General features: G+C 40.4%; 1 protein-coding gene across 5 annotated transcripts in view; it reads left to right on the forward strand.

The window, feature by feature from the left end:
• cadm1a (cell adhesion molecule 1a) overlaps positions 1 to 21918 on the forward strand; it is a 247973-nt gene extending 226055 nt beyond the window's left edge. For 3 of the 5 annotated variants that reach the window (XM_056730895.1, XM_056730894.1, XM_056730893.1), the window contains 3 exons: positions 239 to 271; positions 17748 to 17876; positions 18670 to 21918. In XM_056730895.1, the coding sequence (XP_056586873.1) occupies positions 239 to 271; positions 17748 to 17876; positions 18670 to 18788 (281 nt within the window). In that variant the 3' untranslated portion in view covers positions 18789 to 21918. The remainder of the gene's footprint in view (positions 1 to 238; positions 272 to 17747; positions 17877 to 18669) is intronic. The other 2 variants (XM_056730897.1, XM_056730896.1) reach the window with 1 other exon arrangement.
• The last annotated feature ends 910 nt before the right edge of the window (positions 21919 to 22828 follow it).

Here is a 22828-nt window from a genome sequence, read left to right on the forward strand (position 1 = left end):
CTGTACTTGGTGATGTTGTTTGTTGTAATGTGCAGTGCATTTGGTTTCGTCCACTTATGTGGCGCTGTCGTTCTGTGAGCTTGTTTCAAAGTGTTTCTCATGTTTGTTGTTATTGTCTGTAAACGCTTGCTTATCAGTTCCATTTGTTTTCTCCCCCATTTCTCCTCTTTATGCATGCTGTTCCTCCTGTTCCCTTCCTCCTCCCTCCTCCGCCGCACCTCCTCTCCTCGTGTGTCAGACGCTGCGCCCAGCACCGAAGCAGCAGCTCACGGTTGGTACCTCTCCCTCCTTCTTCTGCCAGCACAGCATGGAATTCTTTGCATGCCAGCTGAATACAGTACAGCACGTTATGCCGCAGACATGCACAGGACAGGAGAATGAACCTAGCGCCGATTTTCTGTCTATGCCGTTCATCCGTCCGTATGTCACATACCCTTTATACGGGCATCAATCGCCCGACGTGTTTGCCAGAACGCTCCTTTGGGAGTTTTAATCAGAGCGTCCACCCCATAATTCCAGGGCACGACACATATCCTTTTGTCCATCCCGCATGAACCAGTTTCAGGTCCTTGTTGGCATTGGTGACCACTTCAGTCCTCACATAGGTCCCGACAGACTCTGGTAATCCTCCCCGCAATCATTTTTCATGAATTTAAATGACGTCCAAATGGCTGTTTTTGATTTCTGAGATATGAATGGAGACCTCGTTCTCTGCATGACGCAGATGGCATTGTACCCCACCACGGTATGGCAGCGCTGCGAACACAAACACAGGATGGCGACCATTTGCATAGCTCACAGGCTTTATTGTGTTTTATAAAATGCTGCTACAAAAACGCTTTTACATTTCATTAAGCCTTTTATCTTCACTTTCACTCGGCAGTGGCAGATGTTTCTGTACTCTCACGCTACTGTATAATTGTTACCTTTGCCTATTTTCTAATGTTTTATTTTGCAGTGGTGTTGTATGTTGCAACATAGACCCTTTTATCATTGCCTCTGTTGAGTTTACGCTTGGCCATTTGTTTACTCGTATCCCCAACTTTACACATTATAAAGGTTAAAGCAAGTTGTAGAACATCTAAAGGTTAGAAAGATTTCGTCTCCTTGTGCATAATTTCTTTGACTATAGAACGTGGTCAGGCTTGACTGTGTAGTCGAGCTATAATTGAGCTTTTGTACAGTTCACTGCATTTCTAAATACCATGTCACACGGCCAGTGTTAACCTTGTACAGTTCTATCAGCTTGGCAATGATGTATAACAGAGAATCTGTGTAAGCCGAGGATATTTCAGGTCCTACAAAAGGTCTTGGTCATGCTAAAAGAACACAAGGTGAGGCGAGGGTTTGTTATCTCGGGAACAAATAGGTTTTTAAGGTAGTGCTGCCTATCTTTATGTTGTCTGGGGATGACATGGAGCTTTTTTGCATGCTCAGTGCATTTTTTTCAATAGGATGAAAAGGGGGTATTCATCGCAATGCTGCCCGTACTCATTATCAACATTGGACAGAAAATTCCTTGTTTGTGAAATGTCAAGCATTTTGCTTCATTCTTTGATTCCGACTGTGGAATTGATGTCCTGACCTGTTGCAGACACGTGTTTGTGGAAATGTTAAGACGCTTGTTTGTGCTCTAAAGAGCACCGATGTAGATATCCAACATGCCATAAAACATTCAGTGTCTCCAAAAAAAGGAATTAAGCAACACTGCATAGAAAATGAAATCGTGTGGTTCAGAAAGGAGTTCACGGTCGCGGTGAAAAGCATGTGTTACCTCCTCACAAGAATCGCCTGTTTGCATCACACGGCTTGTGTGTTTTATGCGGCTCACTTTTGTAGCTAATGCACATCTGTTTACCATCTTATTTTCTTGGGTGTGCTGCTCTCACTGTTCAGAAGATTTCTCTGCTCTCTGATAACAGTTTTTTACCCTCTCTGGTGTATCCTAGCAACAAGCTGTTCAAGCAATAAGTGGGGTTTCTCAGCAGAGGTTGAGGTAGGAGGCTCACATAGTGGGCAAGATATTTCTCTAGAACAGAAAGCGAGAGCAAAACCACACAAAACATTTGCCTCATTTGTGTATTGTTGATACCTTCCTTTCCCTCTCTTGCTGTTTGCTTGTTTTTGTCTCTTTGAATAACAGTCCTTTTTTTGTTTTAAAAGGGTGGTGGTGGTTTAGTTGACTGTCTGCTTTGTATATACAGTACATACTGTTGTAAATATGTATGTATATATATATTTTAATCAAGTGTTTTGGCCGTATTGAGCTCACATAATCAGAGCACATTATTCTAAAGCAAAATATTTTATCAAGTTTATCTTAATCAAGATATTTTTTGGCATGCATTAAACAAAATGTATATTTTTCTGATACGGCCAAAGCTAGTTATAGACAATTTCTTAAACATCAACAAAAAACAACAGTTACTGTGAACGTGCGCTCTTGTGGTCCACACCTAACTTCCGGTACACAGCCACAAAGAATAGAGTCCCTGTAGATTACTTTTGATAACATGCAAAACAATAAGAAGTAAATCACATTAGCTAGCAAGTTAAAAGTATGTCTAGCCAGTATTATTTTGGGTCACCAGTAGAAAAACCGTTACTTTGCTAAATTTAAATGAGACAAACTAACCCATCCCATTTGACAAATATGTAATAAAATTAGTAAACAAAATATTCAACACATCGTGTATTTAATACAATTATTAGACCGTAAAATAATAGTAGAAATTAAAATATTAATATTAATATTAGTAGCCACTCGCCAGACTGATCAACAAACACTGACCGGAAGTTAACCTCGTCCATGCCACATCCATCCCATGAAACAGTCTATAGACCCCTTTACGGCCGGCGTCACGCTTACGGCACTAGCTGGAGGCAAAACAAAGGGAAAACAGGAGGCGGCCAATACAAACCAGCACAGATTAGGCTACATAAGGAGTTTAAAACACACTGTCCGTCCAAAAAAAGTCCACACCTTGATTTAACAAAGCAAATAGGTAAGAGCCTCCCATTGGATTGGAGGTCTAGGTTTTGCAACGTTATGTGCCCAAAGAATATACTGAATGACCAGGTTATTCCATTGAGTTTTTTCTTCCCTGATGACAAGGACATGTTCCAAGATGACAATGCCAGGATTCATCAGGCTCAAATTGTGAAAGAGTGGTTCAGGGAGACATCATTTTCACACATGGATTGGACACCACAGAGTCCACACCTTAATCCCATTGAGAATCTTTGGGATGTGCTGGAGAAGACTTTGCGCAGCGTCTGACTCTCCCAACATCAATACGAGATCTTGACGATAAACGAATGCAACTCTGGACAGGAAAAAATTGACATTCTGGAAGTTGCAGAAGCTTATCGAAACGGTGACAGAGCAATTGCTTGGCGTAATTGAAGCTAAAATATTACTATGTGACTTTTTTTGGAAGGGCAGTGTATCTTGTTGTGTTGTTTAGTGCCACAATTGACAGAATAATGATATTTGAACACATACCTGCTGCCATTGCCAAACAAAAACACTGCAACAGCTGTAGTTAAACGCAATAAAACAAGCGGACTGATCAGAAACGTTCCTCAAAAATATCATTTCATAACACTTAGTATTAAAAAACTACTGTTTTCTTGTCTAAAAATATCTCGCGTATGCCCAAATCAGAAACCGGGGAACAAGGTTATTTTTCACCGTAGCGTTAGGGTATGCTAGCTAACTCTAGGGAGAGGGGACAGTGAGAAGCCTCATGTTGTGTGTCAGGTTTGTGTTCAAGTAAATGCACTTTCTAAAGTTTGCCACTGTTAGTATACGCAGGCATCTATAGATGTATACACTCTCAGTTTATCTACATGCTTGGTCAAAAAGCAAGCAAACAAAATGTGCTACCTAGGATTAGTAATGCGGTCAAGAGGATCTGCCTCCACCTAAGCTCCGCCCACAAAAACGTGTCACAATGTTTAATAACAGTAAAGGCGTCTATAGGACACTGGTCCAGAAGTACTTTTCATTTCAGTTTTTAATTAATATGATTTTTTTTATTAAATGGCTGTTACTTAGCAGACTAGCTAGTCTGGCATGCCAGGCATCTTTTGTCAGGCACAGTCAGATTTTTTTGTTTCACATGACTGGTCACCCTAGAGCCATATAGGAGAGCACGGTGTTTGGCTGTTGACGACACCGTACGAACCCACACAGTCCCGGGCCCTTCACTAGTTAATATCCCAAAATTGATCACTGTTAAAACATGTTCATATTTGTTTTAAAATAATAAGAGATTTGAAATGTATTGGTTTCCTTCTATCAGAATATCTCGTCTCATTTTTTAAATCTCGCCTAAAAACTTATTTATTCGATCTGGTCTACCATTAAGGATGTTTTTCCACTGTTTTTTTTTTATTATTTACTTCTATTATTGTTTTGTAGTCTGAGATCTTACTTGAAATGTACAGCACTTTGGACAGGTGTGTGGCTGTTTAACAAGTGCTCTATAAATAAATTAACTTGAACTTGAGAACATCTGGTATTTTTTCATAAATTTTCATAAAAGTCCTACATTATTTCCTATGTAAATACTCTATTTCTCATTATAAACAATAAATGCAATCCAAACTCCATTTCATGTTGTCCTGAACAAGACATGCCGTGAGCTGTGGCTGAATATGAATTACACAGCAGACTAGAAGAAACATGCTTCACCGGGTCAGATAGATCAAATCCTTATCAGTATTTCAGCAACCCTGTCAAACTCTTACTGTATCATCACACACCCGTGCCCCTCCTGTATTAATCACATCTTTCTTCACCTGACCCATATGTACCGCTCTGCCTGGCTTTTCTCCAGCGGATTTATTGTTGTCATGTCACTGTTTTCCTAGCGTTTTATGAAGATCTTGTTTTTCTTTCCTCTGCGATCTGTAGCGAATTCCGACGGCGAGAAGCCATTCAGCAGCCTCCTCATATCGCTTCATCCAGGCGTACTCCTCATTCCTGTTCATTTCCAAAGAGGATGATTGAGCACACTCCACTTCTTTTTGTCATTTCATCATCCTTTGTTCAGCGTCGCGGCGCTCAACATGTTTAAGGCTGGGCTCGGTAAACATGATGGGGCCGTCTTTTGATGATGCGTTTTAAGTAACAATGCAGCAAACAGCCGTAAGAAACCAGGTGTAAAATAACTCCTTTGTCTGCAGCGAATTGCGACAAATAGAAAATCACTCTAGTTTGGGCGACCGGTATGGAAGACTGTTTGCTGCAATTATAAAAGTGAAACTTTTCAGAACTTGTGACTAAGTGCTCTTTTTTTCATAAAGCGCCGGCGAGTCTTTCCGTAAGGGATGTAATAATGGCTTTCATTTTCCGATGTATTGACCACACCCCTGTCAGAGGGTTTTCATAATAGCAATGGATGAATTAAATCGACATTTTTGTCCTATGAATGCTAAAGAGAGTGTCTTTTGTGAAACAAAGCCGCTAAAATAAATAGCAGGCTTTAGAGAAGAATGAATCAAAATCTGCGTGTCACACACGGTGCCAAAATTAAGCAAGGGCTTATTTAAGCATATCTCCCGCCCGCTCCCTCACCGGCAAATCTAAGCCCCTGTTTGACATGAACTTAGCCACCTCTGATGTGAAGCTGTTTTATATGCTGAAAGAGCCCATGTTAACTGCCTCTCCTTCATCCTCTCAAAGCAGTCGCCATGACGATTCTCTCGCCCGTTGTGGCATAGTAAAGCCTGTGTTACTTAACGTCTTGTTTTCAAACTCTGATCTAAATTCCCTTCATGCATAAGAAAAGAAGCGGGCTGAATCTGAGAGGATGTACATGTTTAATGAGAGTGTGTCCTCATGGATCTACTGATTTGTCTTGGCGAGTATTTCTCCCATCTTGGTGGTTCTGTAAAATTGCTTGGACAAGCGGCGTTCCAGGACCACTGAAAGGTTTTACTGTTAGTATCACACTGCAAAGCATTCTGGTGTCGCTTGTTACTTCATTAGCTTCCTTTATTTGTTTGGCAGAGCAAAGAAAGCTGGTTGTATTGTGTTTAAGATTTGACTGGCGCAATATAAATGTTGTATAAAAATATTGCAATCGCACCGTGGTATTGAAGCAGTAAATGTGACCCTGTAAAACACAGCTGAAGTCGTTTACTCTTTTCCTCTCTTGGTGAAAATATAACCTTGGTATCTTAAATAGTGACTGAGAAAGAGAAGAAAATTTAACAAAGCTCTTGTAAAATCAATAATTTTTGTATTTAAAATGTATCATAGTTTTATTTAATTATGTATTTATAGAGTTTTTTAAATCTCACAATCCATCATATAGTCCCTCATAAACAGTGATAAATACACTATTTTTACTTTGTTGATGCTCCTGAACTCATCATTAGATTTTGGGACAGGGTCACAAATGTGTCTTAATCTGCACCCAAAGCATTGCAGATGTGATTATATTTAAAGGGACAGTTCACCTTAAAATAAAAAATGTTGTCATTATTTGCTCATCCTATTGTCGTTTTATACTTGTATGACTTTCTTCTGCACAACAGAAAAGAAGATATTTCGACTTGTATGAACCCAATACCAATGCAAGTTAATGGGTTCCACCTTTGTTCGGTTAGCAACACGCTTCAAAAAAAAAAATGTTGTGTTCTGCAGAAGAAAGTAAGTCATGCAGGTTTGAAATAACAAGAGGTTTTTTTTAATGGTGATCTATCCTTTTAAAGTTGTGGTACACTTTTTTGGGATATGTCGATGATATGTCGATGATATTTCTGTGTAAGTTTTATTTTATTTAATTGTTTGAGACAACAAAATGTTTCAGTCTGAGCCTTTCAGAGTGATAGATTATAACCATTGCTTACACTTTTTTTTAGCTGAGCGATGGTTACTTGTTATTTGTTGTGGACACCTGAGGCCTGGTCTCCTTGCTCGGTCTCCAAAGACAAGCATTTACTCTTTCATCGCTCGCCTGTCCAGCGGGCAAGAAAGGGCATGGCCATAACAGCTCTGGAGGCGCAGCGTTAGTCAATGCTCCCCTCGCTTGCTAATCCTCCAATAGAAGAGGTGAACAGAATGGAAAGGACACACCTGCCAACACGCCTGTCAGCCTTAGCCCGGGAGGAGAAGATAATTGAGCAGATTCTGAACCACAGGGAGCGCCATCGCAGAATACAGTGGGATAATGACCACTTTGTTCCCAGCTGGTCTGCGGCAGGTGAAGCAGAAGACTTGGCGCCTTTAATGTCCCCGAATTGTCACATTTGGATGCCACCACGGCCAAGGCTTTCATCAATCAACGGGAACAAGTTCTTCTGCAGCTTCAAGGGTCTCCAAGTCTGCCTTTACTTTCTTTTCTCTCATATCTTTCCTCTCACAGCCACGGTTCCTGGGTTTGAGCGAGTGATCTATGGATGTCGGTTTGCTGTGGTTTGTAGTGTTTCTGATGAGCGGGTTTGGAGCGGTGTTGGCTTGTGAATGGCTGTGGAAGGGCTAGGAGGTGCCTTCAGGACTGCCTGTGGGGGCCTCGCAGGTAACGCGCATATGCTGCAGTAATTAGTCTGAGAGTCATGCAGCATTAACAGTAGCGGAGCGTTGCGATGACAAGCGCACACTTCTCTCCGCTCAGAATTCTCATCCAGTGACTGGTAGGTGGAATGTAGAGGGACATCTCGCAGGGGCCGGGCAGTACGTGAAGAAGGGTCAGAATCCCAAGTAGATATAGATGGTCTCGATTCTTAAGTCAGATTGTAAAGCAAATTTCTTCTTAAAAAAAATAAACTTCTTATTTTGAATCAGTGTTAGGTTTTGGACCTTTTTAAAAACCTGGTGAACAGAGAGAAATGATAGGGAACGTTGCTGAAAAATCACATTTAAACCAGTTTTGTGTAGGTGCTGGCTGGTTTTAGCTGGTCTCCCTACTTGGGCAAGATTGTTTAAAGGGGCCATGCAACGGTGTTTCATGCATTCTGACTTCTTTACAATGTTAAACGTGCTGTCTTCTCATGCTTCACATTTCTGTGATTTCTGCGTTTGTATTTACATTTGAGAGATTTCTGTTATCAGCCCTGCGGTGGAAAATGACACCATTTACATTCCGGCTGGCATGGATAGGCATGGAGGGGAATGATTAAGCAATGAGGGCGATTCGTACCGATGGTGGAAAAGCACTCATAGACGTTTCAATGGCAACAACAAAATGTTATGAGGCCCAAACTTAACTTCCGATAAACCTCCACAAAGAATCAATAACTGTTGTGTATAGTATTTAATTGAATACAGTAAAAATACAATAAAATATTTATATAAAAGAATATCAATATTAATTAAATATAAAATATTTTTTTATATTATTTTTATTTGTTTATATTTTTATGCATTTGGCAGACGCTTTTATCCAAAGCGACTTATTGTACATTGCATTATCCTATACATTTGTTTCTAAATAAATGCAATCCTCTGGGATTGAACCCACGACCTTGGTATTGTTAACGCCATGTTCTTACCACTGAGTTTCAGGAAAGCAGACACAGATCATAAGTTAACTTCGGGCCAAATTTTTTTCATAATTTGTGAAAAAAATTGTTTTCAAATTCTTTTCTGATTATCTTTCTGATATGAAATACAACTAATATACAATAGAATATGCCATTTGCTCATTTTCACATGTCTATAATTTTAAAGAGTTTAAATAAGGAGTTTACTTTATACAGAGTTTGCCTAAAAGGTGCTTTTGCACTGTTATTAAGTGAAACTCTGTGGCCCATCCTTCCTCTTTGATCCAGCAATTAAGTGTCCTTGAGCATCAATTAAGTCTCACATGAAACATTAGTGTTCATAGACCAGCTGGCTGAGGAAAAATAAATGTTTGAACATCTATAATCTCCTCCCTGCTGTCTTTCTAACTATAGCTGGCCAGAAAGCTCACGCTGAGAGCAGGAAAACTTTTCTCTCTCCAGCCCGTGCACTGAAGCTAAGAGTAGACTTCCTTTTTATGTGAGAACTGTATTAGATGGAGACCTGTGCAGGGTTCCTCCAGTCAGCCAGGCAAAGGTTTTCATTTACACTACCAGGAAGTAGCTTACCTGCTGCGTCGGAGATACAGCATCATTCTGTTAGTCCTCAAAGCAACAGAAAATCACCAGAAGCCACACAAAATGAGCTTCTGGGGGGGCTCTGCTAGATATGTCCCCTTACAAGATATCTTGTGACATTTTATTCATCTCCTCCCTCCTCCTGTCACAAGGCTCATTGTGGAATTCAAGCTATTTACTCAGTGGCAGATCTCTGCTCTTTGGATGACCCCGGCGTATTGAGCAAAATTTGTGGCAGCGCCCAAAGTGATCGGATGTTGTCTAGGTCTGTTGATTTCCTGGCGACCGAAGGGAAGAATTAACAATGATCCCTAAACTCGAGGGAAATGAGGAAAGCTGCATCCGAGGAATACACCCATCTCACCCCTGGCTTTGTACGGTTCCCTGGAAGGGACATCTTATCCTGGATTAGCTCTGACAAACTTCACTTCCCCTGCTTCTCACACAATGGAACGACGCTAGTCCCTCGCGTCGAATGTGTTGTTTTCAGATTTGCATAATGCTGGATTGTTGTGAATGCGCGTTTAGTCCACAAAAGCAGCCTGAGGATTTATCGATGTTTGAAGGGCGGACGAGGAGAAGCGAAGCCACAACCATGGCCTGATTGTGTGTCGGCTATACTCAAAAGCATCAATGCTCGCAAATTAACAAGCATATCTCAACGGCCGCTTCGGTTTCTACATGGTCCAAGCCTCGGGCGCACCTGTCAAGCTAAAAATCCATGGAATCTAAGCAGCTTGTAAAGGTTGCCCTTATTTTCTGTCCTGCCTCCAAACACTCCCCCCGGCCCAGTTCTGTCCGCCTCTGTGTACTGTACCTATAAATCTGTGGAGGCTGCCGCATGTGTCAGCCGTGACGGAGCTCGAGGTAGGTACTGACAGAAGACCGGGGCCGCAGTAAAAGCAACGATAAACAGAAAGCAGAAATAAGAAAGGGCGACCTAGACGAGAATGCTTGCCAAGTTTCTCCTCTGTGAACGGGACTAAAGTTGAATTATGGGATATAGAATATGCATTTCGTAGAAGTGACTAACAGCACATAGAACCTGTGACCTTGCAGGCGGCACGCATTACCAAGCGCTTTTGTCTCACTTGTCAATCCTCTGTTGTCATCATGAACTTGGTTTTGAAATAATTAGATTTGTTAATATGTTTAAGTGGAAACCTTTCAGAATGGCCCTGGAGATTTTAGCAGAGGAAATTGAGTGGAAATTGAATTGAATATAACCGGTGTTTGGCGTCTTCAATAGGCCACGCATGAGTGTAATCGCTAATCATAATGATTTGACTGAGGGAACCCGAGACACCCTTTATCTCAAACTGCCCCACACAGCCCATGCAGAAGGAAACAAAAAGGTTACCATGGAGAGATTCAATCTTTCTGTTCCTGACTTTGACTTCGTTTTGTTTACGACAATACCGTATCGCTTAGGCTCTCACAGGAAGTATTTTTTATTCAAATACAGCTGCCCTGGTTCCACTGTACTTCAACTTTGGCCTCCCTGGACATTTACGCTCGCCAAGTAGATATTTAATAAAAAGCCGCCTCTTATATATATATATACCGGTGGCCCTAAAGTACACAAAGCTCCCTATTTTCAGAAATATTGACTCTAGGTAAAATGCATTCAAATCCAATTTTGCAGAGCGGAACCTCTGCATACGTATCATCTCTTAAGTGGCTATAGCAAAATTGAACATTATAGCCAACATTATACAGCCTCCGCTAGAGGTGACTGCTACACCGGGGGGTCAATGAGATTTTTAATTACATTTCCACGACAGCATAGACTGCAGCGCGAACAGATAAATGTAGGTGAGGTTTATAATAACACATCTGTGATCTATCCGACCATAGACCCAATAGCGGAGTCATTTCATTCCTGCTTAAGTCTTCCACCATGGCAATCACTTTTGCTTAATTACAAGATTAGAGGATCTAATTAGAAGATCTGCTGTCTTTGAAATCAACACATCCTTTGAAATGAGACACTTCAGCTGCCCAGAGGGTCGACTTTTCCTCCTTGTCAAATCGATTGAGCTCGAGTCGGCGCGATGGTTTCTGTTTGCCCGCGGACACGGTGACCCTGCCGTTTTTTCAAAGATCTCATTGTCATGACAGAGAGAAAACGCATTAACACAAGCGGTCTTAGGAAGTCAGTCAACAACCTGCTTCGAAGCCCGCCATTCCGTATAGCAAGCCTTTTACTTTCCCTATCACTTATCCTAATAGCAATATTGAAAGTAAAGGTAAAATGCAGTGAAGTGCAGCATTGTCTCAGAGGTAGCATTTCCATCCATCATGAAAATGGCATCAGGAGGGAAGAGAATTAAGTAAATTGCCACAGACTCGTCTTCCTTTTTAAAGTGGAAACAGATAAGAGCGATTCAGAGAAAGCGTTTTATAAAACTTGACGAGTCTGATTTGAGGTGAGATTTGGGGTGTGTAGTTTTTGTCTGTCAGTACATCATAACTGATTGGAAGCTTATTGAACGCTGCCTCGGTTCTCATGTTTTCCCCAAAGGAGACATTTGATGTGGAAGTTTGGTGAGCGAGTAAGCGCTGTGTGAATTTAATGAGATTTCACAATTTGAGGGCTTTATTAAGCTTTATTAAAACATGAAGGACGACACACAGAGAAACAATTAGCCCCTTTTTTGGACACAAGTCATGTGGTATACTGTAGCAGCTGCTAGTGATGCACCAAAAAGCAGAAGTTCTAGACACAATTGTAAGTTTTCTTAAATTATCAAAGTCTGTTTTCTCAGTGAAAATCTGAAAAAATATATATTAAATAAAATATACATATGTCCTGAATTTTACGTAATTGAAATGTGTTGAATTAAATGCTGTGTAGCATGTGTTATTGAAAGGTCCAGTTTATGAAATTTAGCGGCATCTAGTGGTGAGGTTTTGAATTGCAACCAATGGCTCACTCCACCCCTCTCTTTTGGAGCACTAAAGTGGCTGACACAGGACTAATGGCGTTGTTTTTTCGGTTCTTTGCAGTAAAAGATAACGTATTTACAAAACACGATCGCTGTTTGTACAATCAGGGCAACTGTAGAAACAACATGGCTACTTCCTTGTAATGGGACTCGCGGTGTTCATAGAAATAGCTCATTCACAGGTAATAAATACATAACGCTTCATTAAAGGAGGTCTTTATACACCTCTGAAGACATAGTTTGTACTGTATATAATATTGCAATTCTGTCAATCCATCTTCCAAACTTTAATGAAACTATATTCCAAACAAAAAATGACACTGTGTAGAAAACATAATGAAAAAATGCCTATTTATGCCATTTTTGGCATACACCATAAATCAGCCTGTCATATATAAGTTGCATGTCTCTTGGTTATGAAACTTGTTATTTGAACATCACTGGTGATTCATTTGCTGGGTTCTGTGTTGGATAATTCAGTATGATAGCTGTAGAGAGAGACTGAAAGCGCGCCTTATACCTGTAACTGCATCTGTGAAATGGCTCCGTGTGGAGCTGTATAATTACAGCCTAATCATGTGATATTAACTATGAAAATCACAGGTCTTTCTAACAATTCTTCATTATAAAACAAACTTGGATTAATTTTCTGTCCGTACCTTGCTGTCAACGACTATGAATAGGCTACTTGATTGTTAAATAGATTATTTTTAAATAGATTATTAAAAGATTTAGTTTATTAATGAAAATAATGATATGAGCAACGACAAAAAAGTTAAATGGCGAAGTAAAGTTGGTTTTAAATCACTGCTGGAGCACAGTATCTGTTGCCGCTTGGGCTTCTTTTAAGAAAGTTATTAGAAGCAGGCAATGACCGCCTGAGTCTAGGACGATAAAACAACAGAGGCTTTTTCCTGAGGAAGTGAGGTAATTGACTATAAGTGCAAGATCAAGTGTAGCCACCGGCTCAACTCACCAAGAAAACACCATCATATCTCTTTCTCACACCTGTGCTTAGAACAGAGGGGTGTAAACCTACAATACTCACACCAGAGCCCCTTACGTTATAGACACACTCAAATCTACATGTATATATATAATATTCGATAGTTATTGGTTTCGGAAGTACTCAGGCACTCTTAATGTCTTCATTCGGTCAGTCTGATGGCATTCATTTTGCAGATCATTTGTAAACCCCAAAAAATCCTTATCAGTCTTATGTCCCTTGAAAATTTGTATAACTACAAAAGATTTTTTTAAATGTACTTTTTATCTTGCCAGTGGCACCATGTGAACCAAGGCCACCAGTGTTCCCATCTCAACAAAACGCCTCCGAGTGAACACGAATGCCATGTTTGTTGACTTCCTTTGAACATTCTGAATATGAGCTGTAGGCTTCTGACGCTTTGTCACGGTCAACAATATCGAACCCCTGCTCGGCTATCTATTCTTGTCAATGACCGCTGTTGTTCCCATCTGTTCTCAAAAGATGCATCTGTACCGCATTGAAAAGAAAGAGATACTAGAACGATAGCACGAAGACACAAAGCGGGCTCATTTGAGGTCATTCTTTAAAACGTCATCCACTCTCTGAAATGTCAACACTGATGGAGACAAAAAAAGTGAAATCAATAACCTCTCGTACAGTATCTGTGCCTACAGAGACTGTGTCCTTGTGGTCACAGACTTGTCGCCATTATTTTAACTGAGAATTTGAAAATGTCCCTCCTTGAGAGTTTTCTTCAAACCAGTAAGCAGGATTTCTCCTGGATGAGATGTGTTGCGCCAGTTTAGCCCATGGAGTCCTCACCTGAACCCCTCTGAGACGTGTCCTCTCCTCCTGAACACCAGATTGCTTTTGCTGTGGTATTTCGCTCATAACTCAAGGTCCTGGCATCATGCGGAGCTCTGTTTGCTCTCTTTCTCTTTCCTCCACATTTTGTCTTCATTTAGACTTTGAACAGCAGAATTAAATGTCAGCTTTGGGTTTGGGCTTTGCTTTGGGGTTGTGCGAAATGAAGTCGAGCAGTGAGTGAAGCATGTTAGTCGGTCTGTTACATCAGTATGCTTTTTATTTGTTTCCCACCCAATGCCTTGCACAGCTGAAGCAATTCTACAATAAAATTGCAGTTTTGTAGATTGAACCGTGATCTCGGAACCAATGAGGTTGAGGGGATATATAAAGAGGAATCTAATATAGTTATGTAATGGTCTGTGTGTTACAAAGTGGGTGAATATTCAAGTTTCTATATGCTGGAGGAGCTATTCAGTGGAACATAAAAGCTGATAAGACATTTCATCATGTCTTCATACTGTACTATGAAGTGTCCACTTCATCCACATGCCCCATTTTGTGCAAAACCTATGTTTAGTGCGTCGTCTAGAGACTGATGATCTTTTTTCTCTCTTCCTCTTTCGTCTCATATTCCTCAACACCAGCCCCAGCAGCCTGAGGTGTGAACCCTGAGAGCTCACAGCAATCCTTCTTCACCACAGGAGAGATATTTCAGAAACTGGATGAGTGTCAGATCGCACCAGAGATTCATTGTAGTAGCTGGAGGTGCAATGCGTTGCAATGGCACGCTCAAGATTGAAGTTATCCTTTTACGTTGACCTTGGATCTGCTTCCTACAAGTACCCATGCGGAAAGACGATGGCGAAAACTGACCTCAGCTCAGCCTCGGTTCATTTGGATCAGATCAAAGGCCGTTTTTATCTGTGCCCGATGGCGCCCGGCCCTCGCTCGTATACTTTCCGTCTAGTTTCCCGTTCGTCGAGTTCATCAGCATTCCCCATCTCGCTCGCTCGCGCTCACTTATCCAACTGGGTAATTGGGTATTCCAGTCTCTTATTTTGCCGTCATGAACGTTAAACAGGAATACTGTTTATGGTAATGATTCTTCCATAAGCACCAGGAAGTAAATGTAATTATATAACTTGAGTCAAATTGAGATGAGAGCGAATTTGGGAGGTTTCATTAAGACGGCAATTTCTTGGAATGACTAAATATTCCAGAGGCAAAATGGCTGGTGAGATTAGAGGTGCCTGCTTGAGAATTACTCATTTCTAAACCATCTGCTCCTCAAATTACACATTACCCAAACTGTTGGTTCACAGTGGACGTTTATTGAATTATGGTTCAGTCATCGTGTTAAGAGCGGCACCGCGCGCCGCCACGTCTCCAGAAACGACGAGATGGCAATCTTCTTTCTCATCGGTGTGCTTGAGCTCCTTGCAGCCCTTCATTTATCTCTTTAGACTGTGAGGAAAAACTCGGCGGAGGGTGGAATGGAGAGGGAGAAGACATTAAAGTCACTTTAAGCTGGATGGGAACAGACAGTCCCATACCTGTCTTCACTCCATTTGTTAAGTTATGTTAATTCCTATGAGATCCATTGAGGGAGAGAACGACCCGAGCAAGACAACAAGCCCATTTCAGCTCAGCCAGCGGACAGTATCTGGGAATAAAGCGAATGGGGAAAGAGGTTTAAAAGACGATGAGGTCTTTGGCATTCCTGCAGTAGGTTTATCCCCGTTGGACGGCGAGCGCACATTAACATCTTAATAGGAATGTGTGTTAAACCACGTCCTCACCTCCCTCCCTTCTATTTGACAAGCGTGAATTAGGTGTCAAGCAGATTCCCTCCAACTTTAATTGAATCTGCCTCCTCTCCGAAAAAAGGAAAATCTGGAGTCAAAATAGCCTTTTAGGTTTATCAAGCCGTGTTTTGTCGGGTTCGGCAGTCGCCGCGTCATTCCTACGTTCCACCCTCGGCCCTTCTCACAACGGACTTGTTTATGAGGTGAGATTGGGTGGGATGTTGTACAAGCACACCGCTCCGTGCTTTCTCGCTTTTCGTTATCCTCTAATAAGTTGTGGCCTGCCGGTTTTGTTTTTTGAACTCCCCCAGGAAATCCCCTCGGCTCCCGGGCTCAGGCCACAGATGAGAGCAGGAGATTGCCATGGGTAAACAGGGAAGGCTGATCAACTCCTCGTGACTGGATTACCAAGCTTCGGATTGCTTAGTCGAGACATCCTTCCTATCGGCGGCTCTCCTTTCTCATTGCCCTTTTTTATCAAGTGAGATGTTTGGTGTGGGGATGAGCCCACGGGCTGATAAAACGGTACACAGAGTCTGAGATGTGGCACAGGGTTCAGATGCTCTCCAACTTTTTATAGGGACAGAAAATTGTGGGTTGTAGAATTACCAGCCTCTGTGACATAAAGATCTTTGTAGATGATGTTGGAAGTGTGTAGAGCGATGTCTATCATCTAATTTCTCCTCAAACTCTTTCATTTCCGAGCCAAGTGTGAGATATCGACGAAAGATTTTGCTCCTCCTCTGCGCTGTGAAGAACCAATCGAGTCCACAAACCAGCATTAACTTTGGGTTGACATGGATCCCTACACTTGATCAATAAACTTCACATATCATTACACCGGGCAGCCTCAGAGGTCTGCCTTGTTCTCTGGCTGAAATGGAATAAATCTTTGTTAAAAATTGCTTGTGATTCACACTTTTAGTCTTGAGGGTGAGGTGTATTTCTTCAGTGCTGGCTGTAGACAGATCACGGTTTCTTCCAGATCTGCTGAGTTACAGTCATGACTGCAGCTGACAGAAGAATCTAAAGAACAAACGCCATCTCTCCAGAATGCCGCTGTCACACTCGTAAATGTTTAACCATTTTCAGTGTTTGTGGGGGTTTCTGTTCGCAGCAGTTGTTGCATGTCTGTAGTTTGGAGGTCTTATTCAGGAGAACTGCATTTCAATGATTCTTCTCCTGTTGCACACACATCACAAAAACATTACAGTACAGACTACATAAAAAGCCATTTAAACATTATTTGAATGCACAATGTACTATTTATGTTTTATTGTTGTTTTATCTTCAAGAACAAATACACACAATGTTGTCTTGTACTCACTTTGCAGATCTGATCTGGTCTTTCTCCTGACATGAATTACACCAAATTTGTTTTTGTTTTTTCAAGTCCTAATTAATATTTCTAGTATTTATTTATCGTAACTAATCAAAATATTGTTAACCAAGTAATGTCCTCATGTCTTATGAATGTATTTTCATGGGATTTTCTAGACAGCTTATTTATAATGTGGTATTCAGAAATGTCCAACTTTATGTTTAAAAAGTAAAATGAATTTCTTGTTACATTGCACATTATTAAGTATTCTAATTATTATTTTTTAGTAAAACAACTGATTTCGATGTGGATTTATACATCCATCCACATAAAAAAATTAAGAGATCCTTCCAAATTTTTATTTAATAAACATTTCTAGATGAACTGTGGTCATTCCAGTCCATTGTCTGTTGAATTTTAACAAAACAAAACCTCATGAGTGACAAAGTCATCCAACAGAAATGTGAGAAACTTACAGCATGACAAGACGCATGAAAACTGATAAAAATTACATAACTTTTTTTTTTTTAATTTAATTATTTAATATTAAATACATATTTTTTTGTTGATTTGATTAAAAGTGAATACAAACTTGATTTCTATGTGATTTCTTTTTTGTTGTTAAAAAAATCCAAATAGACAAAATTTCTGAGAAATATTGTTCACAGAATGAAACAAAGCGATCATTTTACCTAAACACATAATAAATTCAGAAAGTATTTCTCTTTGTATTTCACTTCGCACGATCTGTTGAAAGTAACACATCTTTGGGCTTTCTCTTTCAGACTCACGAGCAGGAGCAGAAGCACAGAGATCCGTGGACCACGCGGTTATCGGAGGGGTGGTGGCCGTGGTGGTCTTCGCCATGTTGTGTCTCCTCATCGTTTTGGGCCGATATTTCGCAAGGCACAAAGGTAATTCAGTCCTGACTTATTTTCTTCATTCAGGTTTGGCACATCTCAAGGTCAATAGACTTTCTAATTATTTTGGCTAAGATTGTAGATAGGCGCAGAAGTCATTGGAGAGCAGTGGCCTAGCGTTGAAGCTCAGTGGGTGTTTTGAATTGGCCTGTGGCTATGACCACATTAAGTCTGCTATCCCTCTGAGTGCAGCGCACTGTTGTGTTCTGTAATATAAAGTGGGCGCAGCATCTCTGCTTTTCATCAGGGCTACTGCCTTCATTATCACGCCGCAGACTGAGAGGATGGGAATAATCCCGCTCGGAAATGAAGTTTGAAGTGGATCGCTTATTCCCACCACCTTGTAACACTTTCCAAGGTTAATTCTGAAGCGCAAAGTGAAACCCAATCCAAAAACCTCCTCAAATCTGGAGAGGGTTTTATGGAAATGGTCTGAATTAATAGAGAATAAATAACAGGTTAAAACTTTTGAGAATGTCATGCTCATCCTGGTTTGTTTTTGTTTGTTGTATAGAATAGCCAGGCTTTATTTGTGCCTATGTTCCATCGTGCAATGTTTTTGTGAGGCAAATAACATGTTGTGTTTACTCATAAAAGACAGTATAGCACAAACTTTACTAACGGGCATTTCGCTTTCGAGTCCCTAAAATCGACCCTCATTCTAAATGAAAGAAATCGCTCAATGATATTTAATCTCTTTTAAAACCCAGCAATTGCATCAATCAGACACCCTGAGGTGACGGAGATATTGCTTTTATCAATAAGCTTTTCTCTGAAACCCACACAGGCACCTACTTTACGCACGAAGCCAAGGGGGCGGACGACGCGGCGGATGCCGACACGGCCATCATCAACGCCGAAGGGGGTCACAACAACTCGGACGAGAAAAAAGAATACTACATCTGAGCCTCCGTCGTTATGAATTTTTTCTTTGTTTGGCGGGCGGGAGGGCGGGGCATGAGGGATCGCAATGAAGAAGTGTTTTTATTACTTGGTTTTGATCTTTTCCTGGGGATTGAATGATGGAGAATGCTACCCGGGCAGCTGAGAAGATGTAGGTATTTGTGTAACGGAGGTCAGGGGTGGTCTGGGTCACGGGTGGGTTGGGGTTACCAGACGTTGCCAGATAAAGAGTGTAGAAAGCGTCACCACACAGCACCTCCCCAACTGCTGGTACTTTTGTTCGTTTTTCAACCATTTTGCAGAAAACTTCTGTGCCTTGTTCTGAATTTCTTTTCTGAGTCATGCTTTAAATGCCATTTATCATGTTGCACTCCCAAGTCCCTCCTTCCCAAACACACACACCATCATTTCTATTATCAACGTGCTGAAGGTACATGAGGGTTGCACACACACGCACGCACACGCGCGTCACCTCTATACATTCCCCTGCACTGTGGACTCTTCTCTCTCACTCAGAATGTCATATCATCTATCCTCTGCACTATATTCACATCAGTGTTTTGATTTACTTAAACCAGGTCCAGAACACACATCATCTGATGCCTTTAGCACCATAAGCACTCAAGTTCGAAACATACGTTTCCTTCCCGTTCGACAACTTTTGATGAGACCGGTGAAGAATTCATCACCGCGCCTGTTTTCATTCTGAAATGTAGAGTCTGCATTGCTGCATTACCATTTACTTGATTTGTTTTTCTTTTGAAATAATATGTGCCAGTACATTTGAAGCATCGCCGGCGTTCAGAATGAGCATAGGTGCAGATAAATGATTCTGTCGACATGCCATGCTGCGCATATAGAGGTTTATCGTCCCGTTCCGCTCAGATAGATACAGCTCTCGCAGATATTTATTGTTTCCATATAATGACGTCTTAGGTTTCCATTCAGAAATGTTTTCGCAAATGACAGAAGAGTCGCCGAGAAAAGGTCTAAACTCTCTGGCTTACGTTTGTTAGTTTGCTTTCGTGTTATTTTATGCCGGGCTGGTGAAGGTGAGCCTTTAGCACACATCTATACGACTACCTAATATAGCGAGCTGTTTTCAATGTCAAGGGCGGGAGGGAGAACCACAACCACCGTGTTTGTATATTATCCGAGAGATTATTTGGGATTTGATTATAATAACTTTACTACCTTAAAATGCATTTTATCAGCCAAAAAACATCAACGTATATGTTCATTGCAGGCAAGTCAGTGGGGATGTGACATTGACGTCTAGCAGGCTAACAAGTGTGTAATGGTAAACGAACGCCCATATTTCTGAGGAAAAAGTGGCAATTGCAGCTAGCTTATCCTAGTGATATTTGACTATAAACTGCCCAGATGTCTCAGAACCTACGGTGGGAAATACAAACAAACCACCACGCCAGAATCATTTCAACATGATGTGTAAACAATGTGTGTTTTATTGTTTGTAATTGCCGTTTCTCCACCGGATTCCCGCTTGTTACGGTTTTGGGGTTGAAATGAGTTTAGTGAACGGGGAGTCGCTACACTCTTCTATTACCAATAAATAGAAAAAGCTTTTAATAACATTCCAAATATTTTAGGAAATTTGTCTACAATGTATTTAGCCGCATACGTGGATTTCCCCTATATTTAGTCATTTACACATGATGCTAACCAAAAAATCTGACACGTCCGCCAACACCCATGCTTCCTTCACTCTCGTGAACCCATTAGACATTTCACAAAAAACTAGCGACAGACGTAGACCAGGAACTGCGCTCATTACATAAGGTGGCTAAGATGTCTAAACAGAGAAGTATTTCCGTTCATTTGCTCATGACTCTCTCTGTGGTGTAAGTGAATTTAGATGCCATAGTTTAGACCCTTCTGAAATCAACCTCAGTGTAAATAGAGCTACAGTACGAGGTTGAAGGGGGACAACACACTCTTGTTTGCTTTTTTATTTAAAAGAAGAACATCTACTGAGACCTTTAGAGTACGTGCATTAACCATAGGAAACACATTTGTTTTACTCCGTAGAATACGAATCAAAGGGAACGTCTTGCGGCTTGATGGTTACCGTTGCTGTTGAGATATACAGTCGTGTGGCTTGTGCTTAACTAGTGAGCATCATTTAGCTTTGGTCTGGCAGCTTCTGAACAGGATTTCAGATTTCCCTTCTTCTCTTTTCCGTATGTGAGACACATGACATCAGTATACTAATTTGTGGTATTTAGACTGGGCCGATGTACATTTTGTTCAACTTGTTATGTTAGACCTGTTTCTAAATGTGATTGTGGTTTTGAACCGTAACCACTCGGATAGCCTTTTGAGGACGACATTGAAGAAAATTGATGGGAATACATGCTTGTGATTTTAAAGCATCTATTTCGTTGTCTGTCTCTTGTACAGAAAGGTGATAAAAGGCTGAATTGAAAGTATCCTAAATATAACTGCTTGTTTTTGATGAATTGTGAATCGGGTTCAATTTAAGTTGTCATTTTTTCATTCTGTTGTTTTTGTTTGTTTGCTTGTTTTATTGCCCCTTGTTTAATAGTGCAACAGTGTTAGTAATGTAATTTAATTTCATGTCTTACATTTGAACTGGACAGTTTGGGTTAAGCCCTGTCTCAGGTTCATATAATGGCATTCTTGTATCTCAGGTAGAATGCGAAGGTACGACCCCCATTTAAGCATGTGAAAAAACAAATCAAATTGAATCTTAAAACACTGAATTTTGCATTTTGAAGTGCGTTTTATGTACGTTTTGTTTATTTGATGCACTGTACAACGTGTGCGCTGTGTACACACTATGAGTATTACCTTTATAGACCTTCACGTGGAGAGAACACAAAGAGGTATACACAGTTATCAAGTCAACATGTTTCTCGGTCTGGATAAGTTTGGATTCTTGAAAGTTTGGAACGTTTTATCATCAATGTTTTTAGGTTGAGTATTTTTTTGTCTTTCTGCTGTACTTGGGCAATGTTACTGTGTATTAATGAAGAAAAAATGATATCCACATTCCCATACACATTTTGTATTTGTTCATATTAGACATTTTTACAAAAAATGGAGAGTTCTTGTCTTAATAAAAAAGAAAAGATATTAATGTTCAAAGTAATTGTTGGTTTTGGTGGTTTTATTTCCTGTAAATTCTGTTGTCATTTACTGTCATTTTAAACCTGTGTGACTAACTTTCTTCTGCAGAACACAAAAGAAGATATTTTGAAAAAACGTTGGTAAGGACAAAAACCCAATGCAAGTCAATGGGGACCTGTTACCAACATTCTTCAAAATATCTTCATTTGTGTTTTACTGAAGAAAGCAAGTTACACAGGTTTGAAATAACAAGATGCTGTGTAAATAACCATTTTTGGGTGAATTATCCCTTTTACAAATTGGATCCGAACTCCTAGATGCATGACCGAAAAGATCATCAGTGATCCACACCACACATGAAGCTGAATCTATATTGAAACTGACTGAATCTCATCAAGAAAATGAGGTGCATTTATCTTCCAAGAAGACAATGTCATTAATATTTGAGCTTCATCAACTTCTATATAGATTTTTCACAAACCTTCCAAGACAGTATTACATCACATATCCTTTTATCTCGTAAATGTTCCCTTTCTTTAACAAATATAGCTTATTTCAATGTCTTTGGTTTTTCTTTAGCCCCATGAAAATATATCCCCATTCATAATAAATGCACAAAAGACTTTCATATTATCCCACAATCACATGACTTTCTTTTGACATTTCCACATGTGTTCAACAAAGTGTCTTGAATTCAGACTCCTTCTTCCTTCAGTAATAATTAAGACACCCCAGAAAGGATCTTCTTCATTACAGTCACTAAATTACCATAAGATTTAAAGTTGAATTCTATTCAGATAATCCATTCAAGGCTCACGTGTGCACTGTCCTCATTATCCTGGACATTCTGCAGCACTGTCACACTTCTACAGAGTGCTTTTATTCTGCTGAACTTTGACTGAGGCAACCTACAGAAAGAACATCTCTCAAAG

The sequence above is a fragment of the Triplophysa dalaica genome, chromosome 19, assembly GCF_015846415.1.
Source record: "Triplophysa dalaica isolate WHDGS20190420 chromosome 19, ASM1584641v1, whole genome shotgun sequence".
Lineage (NCBI taxonomy): Eukaryota > Metazoa > Chordata > Actinopteri > Cypriniformes > Nemacheilidae > Triplophysa > Triplophysa dalaica.